The sequence below is a fragment of the Camelus ferus genome, chromosome 23 (genome assembly GCF_009834535.1).
Source record: "Camelus ferus isolate YT-003-E chromosome 23, BCGSAC_Cfer_1.0, whole genome shotgun sequence".
NCBI classification, from domain to species: Eukaryota; Metazoa; Chordata; class Mammalia; order Artiodactyla; family Camelidae; genus Camelus; species Camelus ferus.
The window spans coordinates 13,908,024-13,932,047 of record NC_045718.1 but is presented as its reverse complement, the minus strand read 5'-3'; the positions used below and the strand labels follow the sequence as shown (position 1 = coordinate 13,932,047).

The 24,024-nt window shown below is 49.4% G+C and overlaps 1 protein-coding gene across 5 annotated transcripts; it reads left to right on the top strand.

The window, feature by feature from the left end:
• The first annotated feature begins 6,658 nt into the window (after window positions 1-6,658).
• CHIT1 (chitinase 1) lies at window positions 6,659-20,175 on the top strand. 5 transcript variants are annotated; one of them, XR_004314563.1, is made up of 11 exons: window positions 6,659-6,788; window positions 7,856-7,885; window positions 10,747-10,948; window positions 11,901-11,957; window positions 13,196-13,361; window positions 13,528-13,652; window positions 14,292-14,415; window positions 17,091-17,276; window positions 17,562-17,675; window positions 18,892-19,146; window positions 19,752-19,890. XR_004314563.1 is itself a non-coding variant. In XM_014553720.2 (11 exons), the coding sequence occupies exons 1-11, from the start codon at window positions 6,764-6,766 to the stop codon at window positions 19,994-19,996; spliced, it is 1,401 nt and encodes a 466-aa protein (XP_014409206.2). In that variant the 5' UTR covers window positions 6,659-6,763; the 3' UTR covers window positions 19,997-20,122. The 5 variants fall into 5 exon arrangements, 4 of the variants coding, with proteins under 4 accessions (XP_014409206.2, XP_032322582.1, XP_032322583.1 ...); XM_014553720.2 differs by having other exon boundaries at window positions 19,020-19,146; window positions 19,752-20,122; XM_032466691.1 differs by lacking the exon at window positions 18,892-19,146 and having other exon boundaries at window positions 19,752-20,175.
• Window positions 20,176-24,024: the final 3,849 nt, after the last annotated feature.

Here is a 24,024-nt window from a genome sequence, read left to right as displayed (position 1 = left end):
TTTTTATTATATCAGCTGTTCTTCTTTTAAATATTTTTAGTGGTTGTCCCAATATACATTTACAACTAACATAAGTCCAGCTTCAAAGAGCATTATACCACTTTGTGAATAGTATGGGTGCCTTATAACAGAGGATTCCCAATTCCTCCCTCCTGTCTCTTCTAGCATTGCTGTCATTTATTTCACTTGTCCATATGCTCTAATCACCCAATATATCATTGTTATTATTATTTTGAACAGTTATCTATTATATTAACTAAGAATAAGAAAAATACAAGATTTTAACTTATCTTTATTCATTCCTTCTTTGATACTGTTCCTTTTGTTATAGAGATCTGAGTTTTAGACCTATATCATTTTCCTTCTCTCTAAAGAGCTTCTTTAAAATTTCTTACAAGCAACAGATTTCCTCAGTTTTTGTTTGGCTGAAAGTCTTTATTGTTTCTTCACTTGAAGGATAATTTTTCTAGATCCAGAATTCTAAGTTGATAGGTTTTTTTTTCTTTTAACACATTCAATATTTTATTCCAGTTTCTTATTGATTGTGTGGATTCTGATAAGAAGCCTGATGTAATTCTTAAACTCATTCCTCTAAAGGTAAGATATATTTTCCTTCTGACTTCTTTCAAGATCTTTCTTTGTCTTTGATGTTCTATAGTTTGACTATGATATGCTTGGGTGTTTTTTTGTTTGTTTCTTTGTTTCCTACACTTATCCTGTTTGGTGTTCTCTGAGATTGCTGGATCTGTGATTTTGGTGTCTGTCATTAATTTGGGGATTTTTCAGTCATTATTACTTCAAATATTTCTTCAGCTTCTTTTTTTCTTCCCCTTTGGATATTCCCATTACATATATGTTATATCTCTTGCAATTATTCTGCACTTCTTGGGTATTCTGTCCTTTTTTTTTTTTTTTAATTCTTTTTTTCTCTTAACATTTCAGTTCAGGTAGTTTCTACTGACATATCTTCAAGTTCACTGATTCTTTCCTTGACTGTGTCCAGTTTCTGGTGAGACTATCAAACACATTCTTCTTTCTGTTACAGTGTTCTTGATTTCTAGCATTTTCTCCTGATTCTTCCTTAGGATTTCCACCTCTCTGCTTACATTACCCATCTGTTCTTGCCTGTTGTCTACTTTTTTATTAGTGCCTTTAATGTATTAATCATAGTAATGTTAACTTCCATATCTGATCATTCAAAAATCTGTCTTGTCTGAATTTGGTTCTTTTCAAATTGTGTTTCTATTTGCCTTTTATCACACCTTGTAATTTTTTGTTGAAAGCTGGCTATGATGAACCACGTAATAGAAGCCAAAATAATTAGGCGTTTAACATGAGATTTTATATTAATGGGGCAAGGAGCTGGACTGAGTTTTATACTTGATGTACCTATAAGTGCCAGAGGCTTCAGTGTCCTCTAGTTTCCTTGCTTGTTTGTTTTCTGCCTTCTTTCCCTGTTGCCTTTGGGTTTCCTTTAGAACTCTTCTTAAAGAGAGACTGTGTCTTGAAGCTTTCTCATTTGTAATCCACTATTATTGGAGTCCACTAGAACTTTGTTGATGTGTGGGCAAATTGTTGGTAAGGGAAGCATTCTATGATTAAATCTCAGCGTTTTAATTGGATCTCAGTCTCTGAGCTGTGCCCTTGAAAGGATTTCTTAGCCTTTGGTTTACTCCCCTTACATGACACAGGAAGGCTACAGGGGGCTGACGCTGGCTAATCGATTTTCCCCAGCGCAGATAAGACTCTGGTAAAGCAGTTTCCCTCAGAAGACAAGCCTTTGTTATTCTCCAGGCATATTTCCAAACAATTGCTTTTCCTCTTCCTCTGTAGGGAACACAGGATTTTTTTCCAATCTTTAATATGAGAACTGGTTGGAGCTTCTGGAAGTGAAAACACACAGTATGCTCTACAGTATGCTCCCACACAGTGTTCTCCACCTTGGACTGGGGTTCCAAGAGTTTCTAGCTCTCAAGCTAATTCCTACTGAGTCTCCAATAATTCATCACAATCACTGTTTAAGGGTTTCTACTGGTTTATTAAAATCATAGACTCAGTTAGGAAGCATATGTTCTTTGTTTCCTTTAAAAGATGAATGATATCCACAAAGATTTGGCAATGATAATTTTAAAAAGGAAAACTCAAATGCCTAGAAATAGGAGGGAGAATTATAAACAAGTTTGTAAGGGACCATCATCCGATGTGTCTTGCCAGGCCCAGCCCAGAGCCTGTGATGAAGCATCCTATGATGACCTTGAGGAGATGACAGGAGTGGAAGCAGATTCTTAGAGTCGCTGAGTTAGCAGGCAGTGAGTGGGCGGAAGCACCCAAAATAGAAGACTGTGCACAGCCCCTGAGTGGGAGCTGAGATTTCATATTCATGGGGCAATGGCCAGAGCCAAGATGCTCCCACAGGGAGCATTTTTTGACCAGTCCTCTCTGCCAGGCTCTCCAGAAGCAGGTAGGAGCCGTCTCAGGGGGCCCAGCAGGCCCTGGTCCAAGGCCCCAAGCTAAAGTCGATTGCCCCTTGCACGTTTAAAACCTTGAGTTACAAGGAGTCTCAGCTTCAGCAAGTTTGGGGAAAGACAGGGAAAGGCTGAGGGGCCACAGTAGGGACTGAAAATTCTCTGCACCCGTGAGAAGAGGCTGAAGGGTGAGTGACTCTCGAGGGGATTTTCATTCTGAGAACCGTCCCCGGTGAGAAGCGGTGCTGAAGCCTGTAGGCTGCAAGTCGCACGGTCAGGGGCTGTGACTCCATCCCCAGTGCCTGGCACAGTCCCTGGTGTCCAGAAGGTGTACAGCAAACAAGCATATTACATTTCTAATAATAAAAGTAAAAGTGACTTATGCTCGTTGTTAACCATTGGAACACACCTGTTTGAGGTTAGAAAATCAGCAGCCCTCACTTACTCTGATCTCTCCAACTTCCTTCTTCCTGCTGATTTTGATCTGTCTTCCACGTGGGGGATCTTTCCTCAAATGCCTGGTGATCCCGGTGTTTATTCCGCGCACACACCGCGCACAGTAGTGAGTCTTCAAGACTAGGAGTCCCGGGGCTTGGTGGCGTCTTCTCTAAGGGCCCCACCTTGGGGAGATGGGATAGGGACATGGCTGTTTCACTGGGGACTCCAAGATGTCGTTTGAGTTTTGGTAACTTTTCTCTTGGGCTGGCTTGTTTTCCTGGGGAGAGTTTCTTAAATGCTCTGTTTGGGGCTCTTGTGGAGGGAAGGGCTGGTTGGCCTGAGCATCTCATGGTCAGAAACTTCCATTTAATTCCCTGGTTGTCAGTCTCAGTCTTCAGTCTGGCATCCTCCCCATCCCATCCCCATTCCACTCTCTGCTGGGCAACGTGTTCCCAAGTTCACAGTTACTCTGGTTCACCTTGTGTTTTGTGGGCATGGAGAAGAAGATCTGAGGGTCTAACAGTTCACTCACACTTCCTGCTGGCAGCTCCACCCCACTTCACAATTTTCTGCTAACTCCTGTGCCTTCTCAGGGTGCCTTGGCATGAGTCCCCTGCTCCTGTGCATTCCCCACCTGAAGTCTGAGGTCTCAGCTCTTTCCAGGTCTGCTGAGCCAGCTCCACTTGTTCATTCTGGTTCATCTCCCAAACATTTGTTGACAATATCTCACCTATTTTGTTCCCTTCTTCTATTTACTTTGTGCAAGTTGATTTATACCATTTTATTCCTTTAACTGCTATTTTGGTGGGGGGATTCAGAAGAGAGTGGAGATAGATACCTGTATCTGCATTCAACCTGCCATGTGCGATGGGTACACTGTGCTTTTTCTCCCCTTTAACAGTATATTGAGGAAACCTTTATTTCTTTTCAATGGGGTGTGGAATTCTAGGCTCCAATAGGCAACACATAAGCTTATTTTTCTCTTTTAGTACTTTTATGTTTATGTTCTCTTTTAATACTTCAATGAATACAATGAACATTATTTTACACCAATAATTATGCGTAGAAACAAATAAAGGAGAGAAGAACAGAGGGAAAGAGAGAAAAAGAGTGAGAAAGAGAAGAAAAGAAAGAGAAGGAAAGGGGCCTATATGGAGGGCAGGTGCTGGAGGGGGCTTGTGGGATGCGCAGGCTGTAGCTCTGGTCTCGGGCCACACCACCCACGCCCCGTCTTCCCCTCTCGGTTCTGATACCCACTGCATACCAACTGCCTCAGGCTCAAACCTATGATTATTAGTAAGAGAAGCAGTTTCCACTGAGACATGGCCCATCAGATTCAGGAAACAAGCTGACGTTTGGACAGGTGAGACCACAACCTGCACGATCAGAGAGGGCTCAGTGTGCCTTTTGTCCCCAGAGGGTGGTGGGGACCCGCAGATGTGGGTTTCAGCATGACTGCCTGGGGCTCAGGCCCATCTGAAGATGCCCAGGTAGGAAAGGAAAGCACCTGGGAACCTCTGCTCCAGCCCTGACTCCTGTTTTATCCAGTTGTGGGCAAGTTTGCAAGTTCTCTGGCTTCCCTTTCATCAACTGCAATATGGGAGGATAGTTTCTGCTAATGATGGGTAGGTTTGATGGAGAGCTTTGCACTTCTCACATCAAGCAGCTACTTAGTACTTGACATTGAGTGGTGAGGGGATGGAGGAAATAACATTCAATAATCAACTCACTCAATATTTTCAGATATTTGTTGAGGCCTATTCAATGTGCCAGCCACTGGGGCTGTCAGTGCACAGTAGTGGACAGACACAGTTCCCGCTCTTGGGGCTTCCAGTCTAGTGAGAGAGACACACGTTAAATGCAAAATAAGTATGTAATTGCAAATCAGGATGAGGGCTAGGAAGACAGCAGGCTGCTTCAAGAGGGAGTAGCAAGAACAAGGCAGGAAGGGGGAAGAAAAGAAACAGCTGCATCAACCAAAGTCGTGATGCTCATGGTGGGGAGGCTGGATGACCCGGGGCAGGGCAGAATCTGGAGTGACTCAGAATCCTGGGCACACAGCGTAGGGTTCTTTTGGTGACATGAAGCTGGGTCAGAAAGCTCAAAGCTGACAGGTCAGTTCCTTAGATGGGGGTAGGGAGCAAGATAAAGTGGCCACCCACCTCTGCAGAGAAGCCCCTCAAGGCCCCCCACATTCACCCTTCTCCTGCCCACATCCTGGGACCTGAGGCATCTCCAGATCTCAGGTGACCCGGAACAGAATCCCAGGCAGGATTCCCAGGTGAAAGGGAAGGCGAGGACGCAGGGACTGTCCATGTGGGCACGGAGGTCTGACCCTCTCAGGGACCTCACAGAGGTTACTGGGGCCCTGATCCCTGACAGCCACAGAGAGCAGGCCAAAGTGGCAGGGCCGGGCAGCACCGGGGACAGCAGCAGCCAGCAGGCAGTGCCTTCACAACAGTCCTCTGAGGACTTCCCTTTACAGATGGAGCAACTGGAGCCCCAAGAAATTAACAAATGTGCCTCAGGTTACACAGGCAGTAAGTGGCAGAACTGGGGTTCAAGCCCAGGCAACCTGACTTCGGGGTCTGCTGCCCCTGGACGTTCCCACTAAGCCATCCAGGCCACTTACATTAAGGCCAAGGACCAAGGATCGGGTCCCCTAGAAGCTGCAAAGTTTTGCCGGGACCCTGAGGTCCATGCATGCACCCGACACAGTCTGCAGACAGAGTAAGTAGTATGTACCAGTTAGGTCCTGCAGTGGGTTGAATGGTGTCCCTCCCACCCCCTCCTCCTCCCCTCAAAAGATATCTCCACCCAGAACCTCAGAATGTGACCCTACTTGGATAAGGGACTTCGCAGATGTAATGAGGGTAGGCATCTCAAGATGAGATCCTCCTGGGTTAGGATGGACCCTAAATCCATTGGTAAGGGTCTTTATAAGAGTCAGAAAAGGAGAAGACACACAGAGGGAAAAGCCACGTGAAAGCAGAGGCAGACACTGGAGTAATGCAGCCACAAGCCAAGGACACCAGGAGCCGCCAGAAGCCGGAAGAGGGAAGGGAAGAGTCTTCCCTAGAAGTTTTGAAGGAAGCATGGCCTTACCAACACCTTGGCTTCAGACTTTCGGCTTCCAGAACTGTGAGAATAAACTTCTGTTGTTTTAGCCACCTCGCTGGTGGTAGCTTCTTACAGCAGCCACAGGAAACAATTCTTTCTAAAAGACACATGCATTTAAAAATGCTACCAAGCTCGTAGTCACTATTTCTCGTCATGTCTTTTTCCCAGTGGATATACAAATATTACTCTCAAATGGATAGTAATAAAAAAAAATCACTGTAGTGAAATATAGATTATATTTGCAACACCGCCATCTTACAGAGAAGGTACCTGAGTTCCAGAGAGGGCCGTGGCGAACAGGCAGGCAGGCTACTCCGGAAGCCAGCTCCCCTGACTCCTAAGGTGCTTCTCTTCCCCCAAAGCCCACCCACTCCAGGGCTGCTCATGGTCCTCGCCAGTCCACACAGAGAAAATCAGAATCATGCTTGTCCAGCAGAAGGTTTAGAAATATTTCCTGCTTCCCTCCCTTGGCCTCCTGGTTTGGCAATGAGAAAAGTCCAGTTTCCGCCCTGTGATTGTTCCAGAAAACCAAGGATTGCTAAAGGCCATTGTGTCACGTTTGCCCAATCCTTGCCACTTGACAGCCTGGCCCTCCACACCACATCCCCTGCCCTCCCCCTCATCTCCTCCCTCTGCCCTCTCCTGATTTCCACACCCCTGGCTGCCATGGGACGGGGAGGCCTGATAAAAGGGGCCTGGGAGCTGGTGGACAGGCTGGTGTCCGTCACTGAGCCAGCACCATGGTGCGGTCTGCGGCCTGCACAGGTGAGTGGGCTGGGCCCTGGGAGCTGTGGGGAAGGGGGCCTGTGTTCGTGAAACAGCTCCCTGGTGCTGCCTGCAAGGAAGCAAGGAGCTTTCGGGAGAACTTGGGCGGGTCAGTCGGTTCCTCCCTCTGTCTGGCTTGCAGTCATTGATCGCCACTCCTGTGGGCTCCCCACCCCCCTGGGGTCTTTCAGCCCCAAAGCCTTTGTGTTGCCAGGAAAAGCTTTTCTCAACAGGCTGAAAATGACTTCTTCTCCCGTCCTGGAAGCCCAGAGTCAGTGAACACCTCGACATTGGGTGGTTTTGTCTTTTCTGTGTTCTCTGGTCCCTACTTTTGGGCCTTTCCAAGAGGTGCCCACTGCCAAAGGATTCTCCCCCGAACCTGGTGCTGGTTGTCCTGCAAAGGGCAGCCCAGGGGCCATGACCCTGGTTGTCCTTGCAGATACTCATGCAGGTTTTATTAGGTTAATGGGAAAATCCAAGGTCACCAGGAGGGTGAAATACATATTTTTAAAGGAGTCCTGCTGACCCGTACATCTCCCAGGATGTTGGTAACTCAGCCAGCCTCTCGGGGGATGTGGTCAAAAAGCAGCAGAACGTAGGAAATAGTGGCTGTGAGCAGAGGTACAGAGGCCTGACCAAGAGGTGAGATCTCTGGCCCAGCCCTTTCAAACTGGCTCTTTCTAGCCCCAGTACAGGTTTTCTGCTTGTTCCAAAAGAGAAACGTTCTCTCTAAAAACCATAAAAGTGAGTGGTTTTCCTAGAATCTTCCTAAATCCACACCTCCCCCAACTGATGCTCTAGGGAGGAGCAGCCTCAGCTCGTGGAAACTTCCATCAGTTGCAGGACCAGCCCAGGCCAGGGCAGGGGCCCTGCTGTCTGGCCGGGTTGTAAGGATGGACACAGTGCCCTCCTGGGTCCTTTCTGGGCAGAGGAGGCTCAATGTGTAGGAAAGCACCCTGAGTCCACCTTCCCTGACCACCTCTCCCCGCTGCGCCTCAGTAGCTGCACAGGGCCTGGGAAAGTGAGAGCAACACCTTAACATCTGCCTTCTCTTTTGTGCTGTTCAGGTCTGATGGTTCTGCTGACGATCCAGTGGGGTAAGTGGCGCCTTTCCTGAGGCCAGCCCTGGATCCTCTCAGCCCCTTCCCTGCGCTCCACTACCCTCCTCCACTCACTGCCCCCAACTTTACTCCCACCCCAAGAGCTCTTGCCAGATTTCAGTGGGGACTCCTCTCCGAAGCTCAGCCCCCTGCAAGTGTCCCCGTCCCCTTTGTGGCCCAGCCGTTCCCTCTTCTCGGAAGGTTCTGGCTTCCTCACCCACTAGCTGAACTCCTGTGCGCCCATGGGGCCAGCTTAAATGTCAGCCTCGCTCAGGTCATTTCTGATGTCACTTGCTCCAACCTGCGTGCTCTCAAAACACCTGAACACATTTTACAGTGTAAATCCCAGTGTTTCTAATGTTTGGCTGAAGTGTCTCCCCGACCAGGCTCTGAGCTGGGAAACCTAAGCCTTGTCCAGCTCCACGTCCCAGCCCCTTGGCTCAGCAAGGACAGCACACTCATTCTGTCTGTTGAGCTGATCACCTGTGGAGCTTAGGAGAGCCAGGGGGACTCCTCCTTTTTTTTGGGTTGATAAACTTCAATCCTCTATGAGTTTTTTTTTCACCTCCAACAGGGTTCCTTAGCGTATTTTTTTTTAATTGAAATACAGTCAATTACAATGTGTCAATTTCTGGTGTACAGCCATGCATATATATATTCATTTTTATATTCTTTTTCATTAAAGGTTATTATAAGATCTTGAATATAGTTCCCTGTGCTATACAGAAGAAATTTGTTTTTTAATCTGTTTTTATATAAGGTGGTAAACATTTGCAAATCTCAGACTCCCAAATTTATCCCTTCCTACCCTGTTTTCCCCATTAACCAGAAGATTGTTTACTATGTCTGTAAATCTGTTTCTGTTTTGTAGTTAGACGACTTCATTAGTGTCCTCTTTTTTTCTTTTTCTTGTTGTTTAGATTCCACATATGAGTGATACCACATTGTACTTTTCTTTTTCTTTCTGGCTTACTTTGCTTAGTGTAACGATCTCCAGGTCCATCCATGTTGCCGCAAATGGCATTATTTTATTCTTTTTTATGGCTGAGTAATATTCCATTGTATAAATATACCACAGATTCTTTACCCTGTCCTCTATTGATGGACACTTAGGTTGTTTCCATGTCTTGGCTATTGTAAGTAGTGCTGCTATTAGCATTGGGGTGCATGTATCTTTTTGAATTAGAGTTCAGGAGGGGCTCCTTCTTGTGTGAGACAGGAAAGAGTTCTCTGGGTGACATTTAGCAGTTCAGACTCCTAGTCTCCCTTCTCATCCTGCCCCAGTCCCTGTACCCAGACCCTTGCCCTGAGGCTGGGCTGTGGCACTGGACACACATTTCCCTTCTTGGTCTCACAGGAGGGAACAGCCAAGGCCCAGAGAAAAAACAAACATGGGAAGGAGAGAAAGGTTGAAGATTTCCTAAAAGCTTTAGTCCAAGCTACTTCTGGGGATATGAATGCTATGGTATGGTATATACTTATGACAGTAGAATTTTGTGTGGACAAAGGGTTAATACACGTAAAGCCCTTTGAACAGAGCTTACTGTCGGCCAGCACTGCTCTGAGTATCTCCCATATGTTAACTTTTCATCCACATGATGGTCCTTGAGATAGGAGCAATGGTCATTCCCTTTTTATGAAGGAAAAAGCTGAACTACCCGGCTAAAAAGTTGCCAAGTTGGGATTTCAACCCAGGCATTGAAATTCCAGAGTCCCTGCTCTGAACCACCACACTTTCTTGCCTCTATAGGACCAAATCCATGCACAGTATTTGATATGCTATGGCAGGACATGACATAAAATAAAAAGAACCTCCTGGCTCCTCTCTAGATGATCCCGGGGGGTGTTCTCTGGGTTAATCTGCCCCCCTTCCTTCTTTTGCTTTGGGAAGTTTACCAATCCTCCTTTGTCACTGCAGGCTACACCCCCATCAGCAAGCCTCACTTCTGGGTGACCTCTGATTATAACCAGTGACTACCCAAGCGCTCTGACTCCTCCATTCTGAGAGCCATCCGTGGGCCCAGGGGCGTCTCAGGCAGCCCTTCGTGCTTGGGGTTCCCTCCTATAGCCACCTTGCTGTGCTCACCCCCACCCCTATCCTCTCACTGGCTGCATGGGGGCTGGAGCAGGGTGTGGAGAGACCCTGTCTGGGCAAAAGGAAATCCCAGGGTCCAGACAACAGCTACAGATATGCTCCAGTCCAGCCTCACCATTCTGCCAAGTCCCTGGCGTGACATGTTGGTGTGCACAAACCACACCACTGCAGACAGCGAGGCTGGGAGAGACCTCAGAGACCACCCCAGCATTTTCAGATGGGGCCCCCAGTGCCAAGGCTGGAGAGTACATTTCTGCCAGATGTGGGAATGGAGATGAGCACCCTTGCTTTCTGGTGTTCAGTCAACCTAGTACAACGCTGCCCTGGGTGGGATCATCACTGTTGGACAACCCCTTCCCTGGGAGGGGAGGCCTTACCTGCGAAACCATCCCACGTGTGGGCAGGCCGGGGACTAGCTGCCTTTTCCTAGAGAAAATGCGCTCTTTTTGTAGAACCTTGTCAGTGATATTAACAGATTCTCTACGAGAGATTATAGTAAATGCAAACCTCTTTAAAACCAGCCCAAAGAAATATAAACCCAGGCCTGTAACTGGGGCCCCCTCTCTGCTACTTCATATATGCATTTTAATTAACCCCCTGAAGTATTCCAAGCTGTGTTTTGAAAGTACGGCCCCTCTGACTCCAGCAGATGAAGGGCCAGGTTTAACACTCTGGCCGGACGTGCTCTGCCCCCGGGCGGAGGCCACCAGTCCGCAGCGGGCCCTGATGATTGCCATTTCTTTTCTTTGCCACAACTGGCCAGGTTCTGCTGCAAAACTGGTCTGCTACTTCACTAACTGGGCCCAGTACAGAGAAGGGGCCGCTCGCTTCTTGCCCAAAGATGTGGACCCCAATCTGTGCACGCACCTCATCTATGCTTTTGCTGGCATGAACGGCCATCAGCTCAGCTCCACAGAGTGGGACGACGAGACGCTCTACAAGGAATTCAATGGGCTGAAGAAGATGTGAGCAGCAAGGGAGGCGGGTGGGGATGGGAGCTGGAGAACCTTCCCCGGCACCGCAGTCTGGCTGCAGACCCGCTGTGTGGCTTTGGGCAAGTCTCATCACCTCTCTGGGCTTCCCTGTGCTTATGTGGAAGAGGTGAGGGCAGACAGAGACTCCTTAAGGGCCCTTTCAGTTCAGGTCTAAGTGGAATCCGGATTGTGACACTGTTTCCCTCTGCTGGGAATCAATGTCCTTTCTCCTAAAATTTATCTGTCCTTCAGCTCACATTATCACTGCCTTAATAAAGCCTCTCCTAGGATCTACCCTGATCTCTCGCTTCCCAGATTCCTTAATTATACATCTCCGCAGCCAGATAAGAGGTCCTCAAAGGCAGGAACATGTCTTTTTTTTTTTTTAAAGTAAGTATGTGTTTAACATTGAGCTGGGATGGCCTTTTGAAGCATGAGGTCAGCAGAAAACATTTTTTTAAAAACATAAATTGGTTACATAAAAAGACTTTGTAAATCCAAGAATTTTAAATGCCAATATTATGATAAATTTCCTTTCTTAGTCAGCTCTCCCACTTCCTTAGAGTTTCTGTCTTTCTTTTTCTCTCTAGTGTCTTCATTTATCTTCATTTTAAAAAAATTATTTCATTATATGAGATCAGCAGTCGAGCTGTCTCTTTCCCAGAACGTTCCAGATGGAACAGGCGTCCCAGCATGAGCGTAATTAATTATAGGACGGCTTTTAATCCTCTCCCATGCAGCATCCCTAATTTTCGGTGTCCCATGTCTTCCTCCTTGATTTAGGATCATGACTTTTCCTTCCTATCCTAGAGCCTTCCCGGCACAGGGCTTTATATGCCCTCCACCTGGCCCATCAGCCCTGCTGGGCTCCTTCCGTCCCCGTTAGTGAGGTGAGCCTGGGAGCCGGCTGGGTAAGTTTCAGCGCTTCCCTTGTCTTTCCCAGCAATGCGGAGCTGAAGATGCTGCTGGCCATTGGGGGTTGGAACTTCGGCACGCAGAAGTGAGTTGACCATGGGCGCCCGTGGAGCCAGGCCACTGGTGGGGAACAGGCTCACTGGCCAGAGAGACCCCTGGTCAGGGAATCAGCCAGGCGGACGTGTGGCCTGGGGGTGGGGGGGACGGGAGGGAAGAGTGGACTTGGGGGGTTGACCTTTCTTCTCGGTTCTTGGTGCCTCATCGGGAGGCAGCGGAGTGGGCTTAGCTCCAGGCTGTTACTAATCCAGTCTTGTTTTAAATGCAGCACAGAGATACTGACCTCTTTTCAGGCCTCAGTCTCTTCCTTCATGAAATGGGTAGATGGAAGTTCTCAACTAATCCTGGGCCACGTAAAAAGTCCATATTTTCTGAGCTCTGAAACAGAGTATCTTCTCTGAGCACTTCTGTTCCCCTTCTGGATGTCAAGGGCAGCCTGTGAGATTGAACTTGGCTGCCAGAATTTCCAGGACATTTTTGATAATTTGTGGAGACAGTAAAATGGTATATTTTGGAACCAGACTTTTCCTAGAAAGCCCTGACTATATGGTCCCCAAAGTTAACCTAGTCATTCTAATATTTTTCTAGACCAAGAGCCCTTTTGAGAACCTGGTGAAATGCATGCGTCACCTTCCCGAAACGCTGCTTACACGCAGATTTTTTCATTGAAATGCAGGGATTCTTAGCCTGGGGTTCCCAGGCACGTGAACCCCACTTAAGAACTGCTGTTATTAACTAAATTAAATTAAAAAATAAGGTCAAATAGGAGGAGTCTATTCAAAAAAACTCAAGACCCCTAAAGATGTCCAGGGACTTCTTACAGAAACAATGAGAAAGTAAGATGTGGGGAGGTGGCTCCTGGGGCACCTCAGGGATTCTGATGAGCTCTGGACCATTAATAGTGCTTTTTTCAACCTCCATGTGGGTTGACAGCCAGCTCTGAGTCAGGGCAGGACACACCCCTGGGCAGGGACATGGCGGCCGGCTTCTGGAGGGCATTTGGGGAGCGGAGCTCCAGTGAGTCCATGTGCCCCCAGTGAGGTCAATGTGTGGGCGGAAGGACGCACTTCTAGATGACCCCTTGCCCCTAGCCAGGCCCATAAGTCACCAGCAAATGTCCCGGGAGCCTCTGCAGCAGCCCTCCCAGTGCCTTCCTGGCCTATACAGCTGAGCGCCGACCTCCTGAGCAGTTTCTCACTTGCCCATGAGGGACCGTGACCCACTGTCCAGTGTAAGACAGGCTCATACCGCCCTGCCACCCCGCAGGTTTACGGATATGGTGGCTACAGCCAACAACCGACAGACTTTTGTCAACTCGACCATCAAGTTTCTTCGCAAATATGGCTTCGATGGCCTTGACCTTGACTGGGAGTACCCAGGGAGCCGGGGGAGCCCTCCCTCGGATAAGCAGCGCTTCACAGCCCTGGTGCAGGTATGGCTGCGTGGGACGGGGTCACCTCTTTAGCCAGGGGGCCACACAGAGCGCAGACCAGCCCTGGGGTCAGTTTTCAGACTCCTGAGCTAAAACATCTGTCTGCTTGGGGCTCACAGGGCTGCCTGGCCCCTGCCTGTGTGTTCACTCTGAGCTGCCCCTGCAGGACCTGGCCAGCGCCTTTCGGCAGGAAGCCCAGACAGCAGGGAAGGCACGCCTCCTGCTGAGCGCAGCCGTCCCAGCCGGGCGGCGCTGCATGGAAGCTGGATACGAGGTGGACAAAATTGCTCAGTGAGTGTCAAGCAGGTGGCATGGACCCTGTGTTCCCTGTAGGGGAGAGAGACCGGGGACAGGCTGAGCATCCCCAGGGAGGGAGGAGGGCTCACCTGCACGGCCAGCAGACCCAGGAAGGGTGCGCCCACTGCGTCTGCTTCTCCACCACTCCAGGGTCCCTCTCTTTGGCGCCTCGCCCTTTCCCTTAAGAGCTCAGTCTTAACATGAAACACCCTTGAGATGGGGAACGGTGAAGCCTTTGGCATCTCCCAGAGGGGAAGCTGTTTAGATCCTTCCCAGCCAATGGCTGCTGGATCAGAACCTGCACCTTAATGGGATTCCCAGGTCACTGATGTGCACAACTGAAGTGGGAGAAACACTGAGTGACATTTCCTTCCAAATAGCAAAATAGCACAAGGTGTCCCGAGTGGACCGCGTCTTGAGGGTGCTGAGGGGACAGCCGGGGGGGAGGCCACTAAAGACACGAGAATGGCCTGGATAACGGGGGGGACTGGGGAGTGCTGTCTACATCACCTTTCCCAGAGCCGGAAGTGGGCCTGCCCTCTGCCTCCTGCCCCCTGCTTCCCATGAGGGTCTCTCCCCGGGCCACACACTGGGCGGGGGGACTCCTCACCCCCCTTCCCTTGCCTCCTGCAGGAACCTGGATTTCATCAGCCTTATGGCTTACGACTTCCATGGCTCTTGGGAGAAGACCACAGGCCATAACAGCCCCCTCTACCAGAGGCAGGGAGCGAGCGGCGCCGCAGCTGAGCTGAACGTGGTGAGAGCAGAAGGCGTGTGGCTCGACCTCCCTTGCTTAAGGGGCACGGCCCTTCTGAGCGTGTAGGAACCTATGGGAAAGGAAAGCAGGGTACCGAGCAGGGCCCGGGGAGCCAGGAGTTTTTGTTTCTTTCCTGTTTGTTTGTTTGTTTGTTATTTTCCTGTCTCATGCCACTGCAGAGTACAAACCTCTCTTCTGTGTAGCATCTTGGCTGGTGTTAGACACAGCAAGCCAATCCCACGACGTCAGTGACTCACTGGGAGGCCGTCTTTGAGCTAGAGTTTCCAGCCAAAATGTCTCCTGCTCCCTTTACACCCCCATTCCATTTCCTTCAAGACAATGGATAACTTCTTTTTTAACATTGTATTATGGTATAATTCCTGTACAGTAAACTGCACATATTTCAGATGTATAATTTAATGAATTTTGATAGGTGTATACACCCATGAAACTACCACCACAATCAAGACAGCTAACATTTTCATCACTCCCTAAGAGGTGCAACCTTCAAATTCCCAATTTATCCCCTCCCACCCCCTTTACCCGCTGGTAACCATAAGTTTGTTCTCTATGTCCGTGATTCTGTTTCTGTTTTGTAGGTAAGTCCATTTGTATCCCCTTTTATTGGATTCCACATATAAGTGATATCATATGGTATTTTTCTTTCTCTTTCTGGCTTACTTCACTTAGAGTGACAATCTCCAGGTCCATCCATGTTGTTGCAAATGGCATTATTTTTATTCTTTTTATGGCTGAGTAGTATTCCATTATATATATAAACCACAACTTCCTTATCCAGTCACCTTTCAATGGACATTTGTGTTGTTTCCATGTTTTGGCTATTGTAAATAGTGCTGCTATGAACATTGGGGTGCATGTGTCTTTTTGAATTAGAGTTTTCTCCAGATATATGCCCAGGAGTTGGATTGCTAGATCATACAGTAAGTTTATTTTTAGTTTTTAGAACCTCCATACTGTCTTCCACAGTGGTTGCACCAACTTACATTCCCACCAACAGTGTAGGAGGGTTTCCTCTGTCTGACGATGGATAACTTTTGCTCCTGGTCCCTGATTGACCTTCTGGAAGGTGCTTTCAGAGGTGAGAGCTTTCCCAGGTTAATACCATCTCAGGGGCTGTCAATCAGGGCAGAACCACCCCTATCCTGCCTCGGTCCCTGGAAAGGGTGGGTTTGGTTTTAGACGGAGGTGGGTGGGGGTTTCCTGCCCAACTCTCCCTCATTGAGCAGGCTAGACACTTTTTTATAAGCCCATTCTATATTTCAAAGCAAGACTGACCATGTCACTTCTCCTTCTTAATATAAACAACAACAAAAAGGCCTAAATGAGGACGTTTGCTAATTCTGAGGAGCCCACATCTGTGTGCGTGCACTGGGTGGAGCATCCTGGACCTCTGTCTCTTTCACAAATAAAGCCTGCTCCTTAGAACACTGGAGCCAAGCACCCGTATCTCTCACCGAGCCCAACTCCTCCACCCACATCTGGAAAGCCATGTGGGTCCCAGGAGGAGCCAGCCCGTTCAAGTGGGGAGGCACACAAGGACATTCAGTGCGAAGCGAGGGGGTTGAAGTCCCCCCAGCACGGTGCTCTCCGCGCCGCATGCCCTGGGTCCATGCAGGGAGAGGGAGGCCTTTCTCCCCCTGCAAAGAAGCCTTCTGCTCCCCACATTGTGTGCCCTGCTGGCTGGCTTCCGGACGGAGCAGAGACTTTCCCAAATCTGCACAAAAATGCCGCAGAGCTTAGCAGAGTGCTCTGACCTCTGTCCTCAGAAAGCTCCAGTTTGATCAAAGATAAATCACGTAGACCAGCAAAAAGAAATACACATAATAGAGTGAAAATTGCTCCTTACCTCGGTCCTAAAAGGTTGCAGAGTGAGTAAAAAACCTGGACTCAAGCAGGGGCGGCTTCTTGGGAACAGTGAGCCTGTGATCTTGGCTGGAGGGAGGAATCTGCATTATTTGTTTATTCCACATAGTTGTACTGGCTACCTCCTCACATCACAAGCCTAGGGCATCGTGTCAAGTAGTGTGTGATGGGGGAAGGTCTCGTGCAGAGACCGTGAGGAAGCCCTGTGCACATCTGTTCTCTCTATTTGAGCATCTAAGTGTCAGGCGTTGTTCTAGGCTCCAAGGACCCAGGAATAAATAAAATAGACCCAACTCCCTGCTCTCATGCCGAGGATGCCGCAGCAGGGAGGTAGTGGTGACCATCCTGGCTCCCCTCCGCTGCGCTGTGCTGGGCCTTATCCGTGCGTTATACCCTTTAATTCTCACAACACCCGTAGAGACAGATATTTTTATTACTTCCATTTTATAGACAGGAAGCCCAAGGTTAAATAAGTTGCTGAGTGAGGCCGGGATCTGTGCTCACTGAGACACCCCAAGCATCTGGGACAGTGCCCAGCACACAGCGGGCCAGCAGTAAAAATTCACTCGGTGAATTGCTGCCTGACCCCAGAGCTCAGGCTCGTGGCTGTAGGGCCATGCAGCTTCTCTCACTGGGGTTGAGGGTCTAAGATGGGATCTAAAGAAGATGGGGCAAGGTTTGAGCATTAGTAAGTGTCTGTGAAACTCCTCTGAAGCCCCTAGGCTTGGACGATCAGAACCAGGCTGAAGGCACAGACAGTTAGCCCTGACCCTCCTCCTCTGCTTCTCCAGGACTCTGCTGTGCAACGGTGGCTGCAGAAGGGGACCCCCGCCAACAAACTGATCCTTGGCATGCCCACCTATGGACGATCCTTCACTCTGGCCTCCTCCCTGGACACTGGAGTGGGGGCCCTAGCCACAGGGCCTGGAACTCCTGGTCCCTTCACCAAAGAGCGGGGACTGCTGGCTTATTATGAGGTAGGAAAACCCAGTCACCCCAAGTGCTGTGGGGAAGAAGGCTCCCTCTCCCACAGTTTCTGAGCAAGGATGCCGGGCATCGCGCATTCTGGCCAGCTGAGCTCCGTCCCCTGCCTATCACCTTGGATTTAGCCTTAAGCCCAGGTGCCTCATTGAATCTGTGGCTCCTGGGTTCCCCGGGCTTCTCAGACAGGAGTTTTCCAATCCCTAGTCTCTTCCTGGCAGGAAGAAGATGCTTGTTGGATCCTCCCACCTTCCTCCTCAGCTCTGCCCTCTGTCCTACAGATCTGTTCCTGGAAGGGGGCTACTGAGCACAGAATTGAGGACCAGAAGGTGCCCTATGCCTTCCAGGGCAACCAGTGGGTGGGTTTTGATGACGTGGAGAGCTTCAAAGCCAAGGTGAGGCTCAGCGTGGCTGGGAGGGGTTGGTCCTGGGTGGGCCCAAGGCCTGTCAATAGCATTCAGTGACAGCGTCCAGAACCTCTCTGAGCATCTCACAGAGCTCCGTGGGACAGCATGTTGTACCCCCGTCACCTATTGACTGAGAAAAGACACAATGACAAAAAATTGCTCTACATTGAGTAGCACTCTTGAAAGTATTTGTATTTTATTAAATATAAATACAAAATGCGTATTTTATTAAATACAAATTCTCCAGACATATGAAGAGGAGAAGTACATACAGGGAGATGTATCACTTTAGTGAGCCCATTGACAATATTTGGCGCATGTTCAAATTAGAGAACTTTTAATTTACTTATGTGCCCCCCGCCACCAGCTCCTGCCCGATGCTGGCGGCTCACAACTTGAGTTTCCATCCCTCTCTCCCCCATGAGGCCGTTGGCATCTGCAGAGGGACCTGCATTTGCCCATCTGCTTGTCTCATGTTGGTTATCATGCGAGCAGACAGAGGCAGGTTCTTCTGAAGGGGTAGACAAAGCGTTCTGGAGGATTGAGGAGGGAGCATGGTCCTGGCTGGGGGAGATGAGAGAACAGATCATGGTGGAAGGGGTTTTGAGAAAGTCTTAAAGCAGAAAAGGTGGGCATTCTTGGGTGGAAACTGCAGGAGCAAAGACGTGATGGAGAAGAAAGGGGAGAGCAGCCTCTGAGAACAAGATGCTGGCCCACACGGCTGGAGCCCTGAATGGGGACTGATGTAGGAAGGGAGATAGCTGGGAGGGAGATTGGGGCCAGCAAGGGTTCCAGAACACCCCTGCCCTCCAACCTCGCCTCACTACAGAGGTGAGCCGTGGCCCTTTGGCAGGGTTAGGGGACAGAGACGCCCACTCAGAGGGAACACACAGCCGTGCCCTGAGGAAGCCTCAGGGATCTGGTGGAGGAGAGAAGACCCTCAAGGAAGACAAAGATGTGAAGTCAGGGAGTTGATTCAGATCCCTGGGGCAGCTCAGTCATTCCCTAGGGCAACTTACCTCATCGCAACCAGCAGGCAGCTCCCCCAAACACAGCAGCTCAGCTCAAAAAAGGCTGAGATGTTAAGGCTTCCAGCCTAGGGAAGTCCCCACGTCTATGTCTTCCTCATACCTCCTCCCCACGCCCACCCCGGGCCATGCTAATATTAGGACAGGAGGATTCCAGAATGAATCGTGCCTGGCAGGGATCGGGACTCGCAGGCCCGGCGGTGATGGAGGAAAGCGGGCCCTGCCTGGATGAGGAAAGCCGGCTCTGGGGCTGCCTGCCCGGGCTTCCCTGGGCTCCTCCACCCCCATCTCACGCCCCACACAGGTCAGCTATCTGAAGCAGAAGGGACTGGGCGGGGCCATGGTCTGGACACTGGACATGGATGACTTTGCTGGCTTCTTCTGTAACCAGGGCCAATACCCCCTCATCAAGATGCTGTCATTGGAGCTGAGTGAGTAAGGGCCCAGGGACCAGAGGCAGAATTCAGGGCAGGGCATGAAGTCCCCTTCCTCAGGTCCAGCCTCCTTCTGAGGAAATGGCTTTGTCCCAATACTGTGATTTCCCAAATTTCATGCCCCCACCCCACTCCCCCAGGAGCTAAGGAAGCTGTTGAAATGATTCTCTCTTCACACTCTTCTTCCCCTTTCTGATTGTTCCAATGCCTGCTCAGGGTGTGGGTAACCAGGACTTCCCTCCCGAGGGCCCTCAGCTTGGCAGCAGCAGCTGGCCCCTCCCTTCTCAAGGAGGAAGCCTGCCCTGGGCCGCTAGTGTGAGACCCCACTGGCCCTCACCATTGCTTGGTTGGGTTTTGCAGAAGGTGGATGGTCACTGACCGCCTCGTGCACGTGTAGCCCTGGCACTTCCCGCTGAGCTGTGCTCGGGCTGCAGGCGTGGCTGGTGCCGGGCTGCCCTCAGCCTGGGTCCCTGACTGCGCCCTCCTGCAGGGTGCGGGTGCTGGGCTGCTGCCTGCCGATGGCTGCTGCCTGTGTGCTTGGCCTGTGGGTTTGAGACCCCTGGGGGGAGACTTGGCTGCATCACTGATCGCTGTTTTCCCAGGTCTTTCACGTGTGCCTCTGGGCCCCCCAGAGCCTGAAGCTCCCGCACCAGGCCAGCCCTCTGAACCTGAGCATGACTCCAGCCTTGGACAAGATGCTTTCTGCCAGGGCAAAGCTGACGGGCTCTACCCCAACCCCCTGGACCGGACCAGCTACTTCACTTGTTCAAGGGGGTGGCTGTTCCAGCAAAGCTGCCCGAGGAGCCTGGTGTTCAGCACTTCTTGCAAATGCTGCACTTGGAGTTGAGTCTCCAAGACCCCTCCAGCCCATCACTCCCACGGCCCACCTCCCCAGCTGTCCCTGGTGGCTGCAATCTGGCTCCTCGCGTCTTTCCACAATCAAACTTTCTGTCTCAGCCTTGGGTTCCTTTTGTTCTGGTCTTTCTGGGCTGCCTATTTTTCTTGCAGAATAAATCTTTGGTTGGTACCACACTGCTCCTGGACGTAGTGACTTACAGAGAGGCTCTCTAAGCACACTGTTAGTTCAAAAACTGTCCTGAGGAAGGTAGGGCTCCAAGAGGGGAGGGTGGCATAAGGCATGCCTAGGTCAGAACCAGGGGAGAAGGTGGTCCACCGCTGCACCAGCTCTCGCCTCGAGGACCCCACATTCCAGTGGGCACACAGCTGCATCTGGGGCATGGCCCTGGATCTGACACATTCTTCACTGGCTCAGAAGCCTTTGGAGAGAACTTCTAGTGGCCTCCACTCAGGTGTTATCCCCAAAATGCACACCAGATGGTAGCAGAGAAGAGCTTTTCCCTGCCTTAAGGCCTCTGCTCACAGCCATTCTGCATTAAAAAGAGAATTCAGCAAATGCTAACTACTATATGTAAAATAGATAAAAACCAGATTTCTTCTGTATAGCACAGGGAACTATATTCAATATCTCGTAATAACCTATAATGAAAAAGAATATGAAAGCAAACATATGTACGTGTATGTGTGACTGAAACATGAGGCTGTGTGCCAGAAGTTGACAAGCGGTAACTGACTATCTTTAATGGAAAAAAGAGAGACAATCCAAACCCCTGCTGCTAAGCACCCATTTACCAGACGAGGCAGGGACAGTTATTATCCCCATTTCACAGGTATTTAAACTGAAGACTAATTCTAACCCAGTTCCGAGACCAGAACCGAGGCCTCTGAATGGGTCATGATAGGCCAGAAGATGCCCCCGGAGCATCCTGGACGAACAGAGTAACCCAAACAGTCCTGGAAGCTTTGGGCTGAATCTTGGTCATTCTATTTGAAGAAAACCTGCACGTAACCTAATGGTCCAGCCGAACATGCCCTCACCCCAGGCTGGTTTTGGGGGTGGGACAGGGGCAGGCAGCTGGGGATGGGGACAGGTAGAGACAGAGGGGATGAGCTGGCCCTTCGCAGGAGTGCAGCCAGTCCCAGAGCCCTCTGACAGTGGCTCCCCACTTCTACACGCTGCCTGTGCTCAGGCCTTTGGAGATCTGCTCTTCAGTGCAGAACACAGGTCTCCTTCAGCCCATGCTCCTTCCTTGGAGGTCTCAACCCACAGGAGCTTTCCGTCTGCTCAGAGTGGAGTCTAGGTTGGAAGTTTCCTTACGGTGGCGGGGCTGGTGGGGTCGGTACCTGAGCCCCAGACAGGCTCAGAGCTGACTTTCGGCCCCACCACCTCCTAGCTGTGACTTTGGGCAAAGATGGAACCTCAGTCTCCTCATCTGTTAGATGGGGACGACCTCTTCCCGTCAGGGTGGGTGAGGACTGGGTGAAGGACTGCACATTCGCTCCCACCTAATGCGACCAGCACCAAGCCACCCTCCCTCCCCTCTTCTCAGTCCTTTCTTTACCTTCTGTGGGCCAGATAAAACAAGAATTTAGCAGTCTCCTTTTAGCAGGATGAGCTCTGCTACTGGCTTCCTAAGTACTAACTCTGTGCTGGCTTTATCCTCAGGGTGGGGTTGTCCCCGGCCCCTCCCTGGTCTGCACACCCCTGTCCCTCTTCAAACGTGTGGTCCCTGCCTCAGCAGAGGCCAGTCTCTCTGCTTCCTGCACCTCCTTCATCCAGTCTAACCTCCACACTGTGAGCAGCTTGATCTTTGTAAATTAGGAGTCAAACTCTGTCATTTCCCACGCCTGAGAACTACCAACAGCTTCCTCCGGCCTAAAGATAAAGTCTCTGTCCTCAGCACAGATGCTCTGCCAGACCCCAGTCCCCTCTACTGTTCTCACCTCCTGTCACCCCACCCCAGTTCGGTTGCCAGGCGCCCCAGCTATCGGCACTGGACACGCCAGCTTCTCATGTGGGACCCCCAGATGTCTGCCATCACTCCTGTGAGGTTTGAGCCCCTGCCTGAAAGCAAATACTGCTTTTGAAACAAGACTATCTCCCTTTACCCACAGGCTGCCCCACTGTCCTCACACACTTGGCTTTGCAAACCAGGTGATACCCCCTTGTATGGAGCAGGCCTTTGAAGTCAGGAGCAAACACTGCTTGAATTGTTAGAGTTTGCTTCACAAAGGAATTTTGGGGTCACTTATGCTTTGGTGGCTCAACCCGCTGTCCCTATCAACAATGACCACACTCAGCCCCACGGAGGAGCGGTTCTTCTGGCCGTCTCTCTGAGCACGCTCAGAGCACCCACCACCACGTCTAAGACTCCTGCTGGAACACCAGGCAACTCCTCGGCTCCCACCCTGCCCCAGGACCCAGCCCTCCTGGTGGGCCCACAGTCTTCTGCCCCCACACCAACCGCTTCCAAATCTGCTGCATCTTCCCTGGAGCCCGGGGAAGTGAAATTCGATTTTGTTTGTTTCAATTATGAAATCTACCACATGGACAGAAGAGTGTTTAAAATTTGTATGTTTCAGTATCTCCCAGGAACCCTTCACCCAGGTCAGGAAACAGAACCTTACCAGCAGCTCTGAGGCTTCTCACGTGCCCCTTCACTAACCCCACACCCTTCTAGCCAGGCTTTGGTTATTCATTCCGTCTTTTTTCTGATAGTTTTACCAACTATGTGTACATTCCTAAACAAGATATTATTTAGTCTAGGCCTGTTTTTGAGCCTTAAATGAATAGAAATATGCTGTGTGGGATCTTCTGTGATCCACCTCGTGTGTTTCACATAGCTGAACTCACTGCTGTATGGTATTCCATCACGTGACTGTACCACAATTTGTAGTCTGCTCTCAGTAGGCATTTGGGTTGTTCCCAGTGTTTGGCTAGTGTGGACAATAGTGTGTGAACACTCTTCAGCATGATGACTGTTGGTAAGTGTGCAGAATGTGTACAGGGGTGGACTTGATAGGATGGGGGGGCGCATGCAAGTTCAGTTTTACTAGGCGCAAAGTGGTGGTGCACGGTTTCCCTCCCATTGCAGAGTTATCACTGCACTCCATCCTCACCATTACTACACCCTACTTTATACCAATCAAAAAGGTGCAAAGTGGTGTGTTGTTACGATTTAAAGATGCATTTCTATAATTACTCATTATTTTAGCATCCTTTCCTATGTCATAAGCTATTTGTATTTGTTCTTTTTTTTTTTTTTTTTTTTGTATGTATTTGTTCTTTTGTGACTAGAGTGTGTGTCTCTTGCCCATTTTTCTGTTGGGTTGTTTGTCTCTTTCTGATTGAAATGTAGGAGTTTTTTTTATCTTCTGAACACAAATCCTTTGATAGTTACAAGTTTGGTTCTATTTGCTCCCATTTGAGGCTTGGCTTTTTATTTTTTTATGTGTTGTTTAATGTCAAATTTACCAATCTTATACCCTTTATGGTTTGTGCTTCCTGCTTCTTGGTTAACAAATCTTTCTGTAGTCTGAGGTTAAAAATGTATTTTCCCAAATTGTCGTCTAAAATTTGTATAGCTCTTTTTCTTTACATCTTCAATCCTTCTGAAACTCACATTTGAGTCTGCTTTGAGGTAGGATTCAATTTTTTTTCCCCATTTGGATAACCAGTTGTCCCAGTGTCATTTATTACATAATCTATCATTTTGATACTAATAAACCAGGTTTCTATATATGCATGGGTATCTTTCTGTTCCTTGATCTATTTCTCCACCCCTGCCTCAGTAACTCACTGACTTAATTACTGAAGCTTCATGATGAATTCTGGTATATGGGAGGGCAAATCCTTCTACTATGCTCTTTGTTTCAGGAATGTCTTTTTTGTTTTTTTGAGTTATTGTCATTTTACAATGTTGTGTCAATTTCCAGTGTACAGCACAATATTTCAGTCATACATGAATATACATATATTCATTTTCATATTCTTTTTCACCGTGAGCTAATACAAGA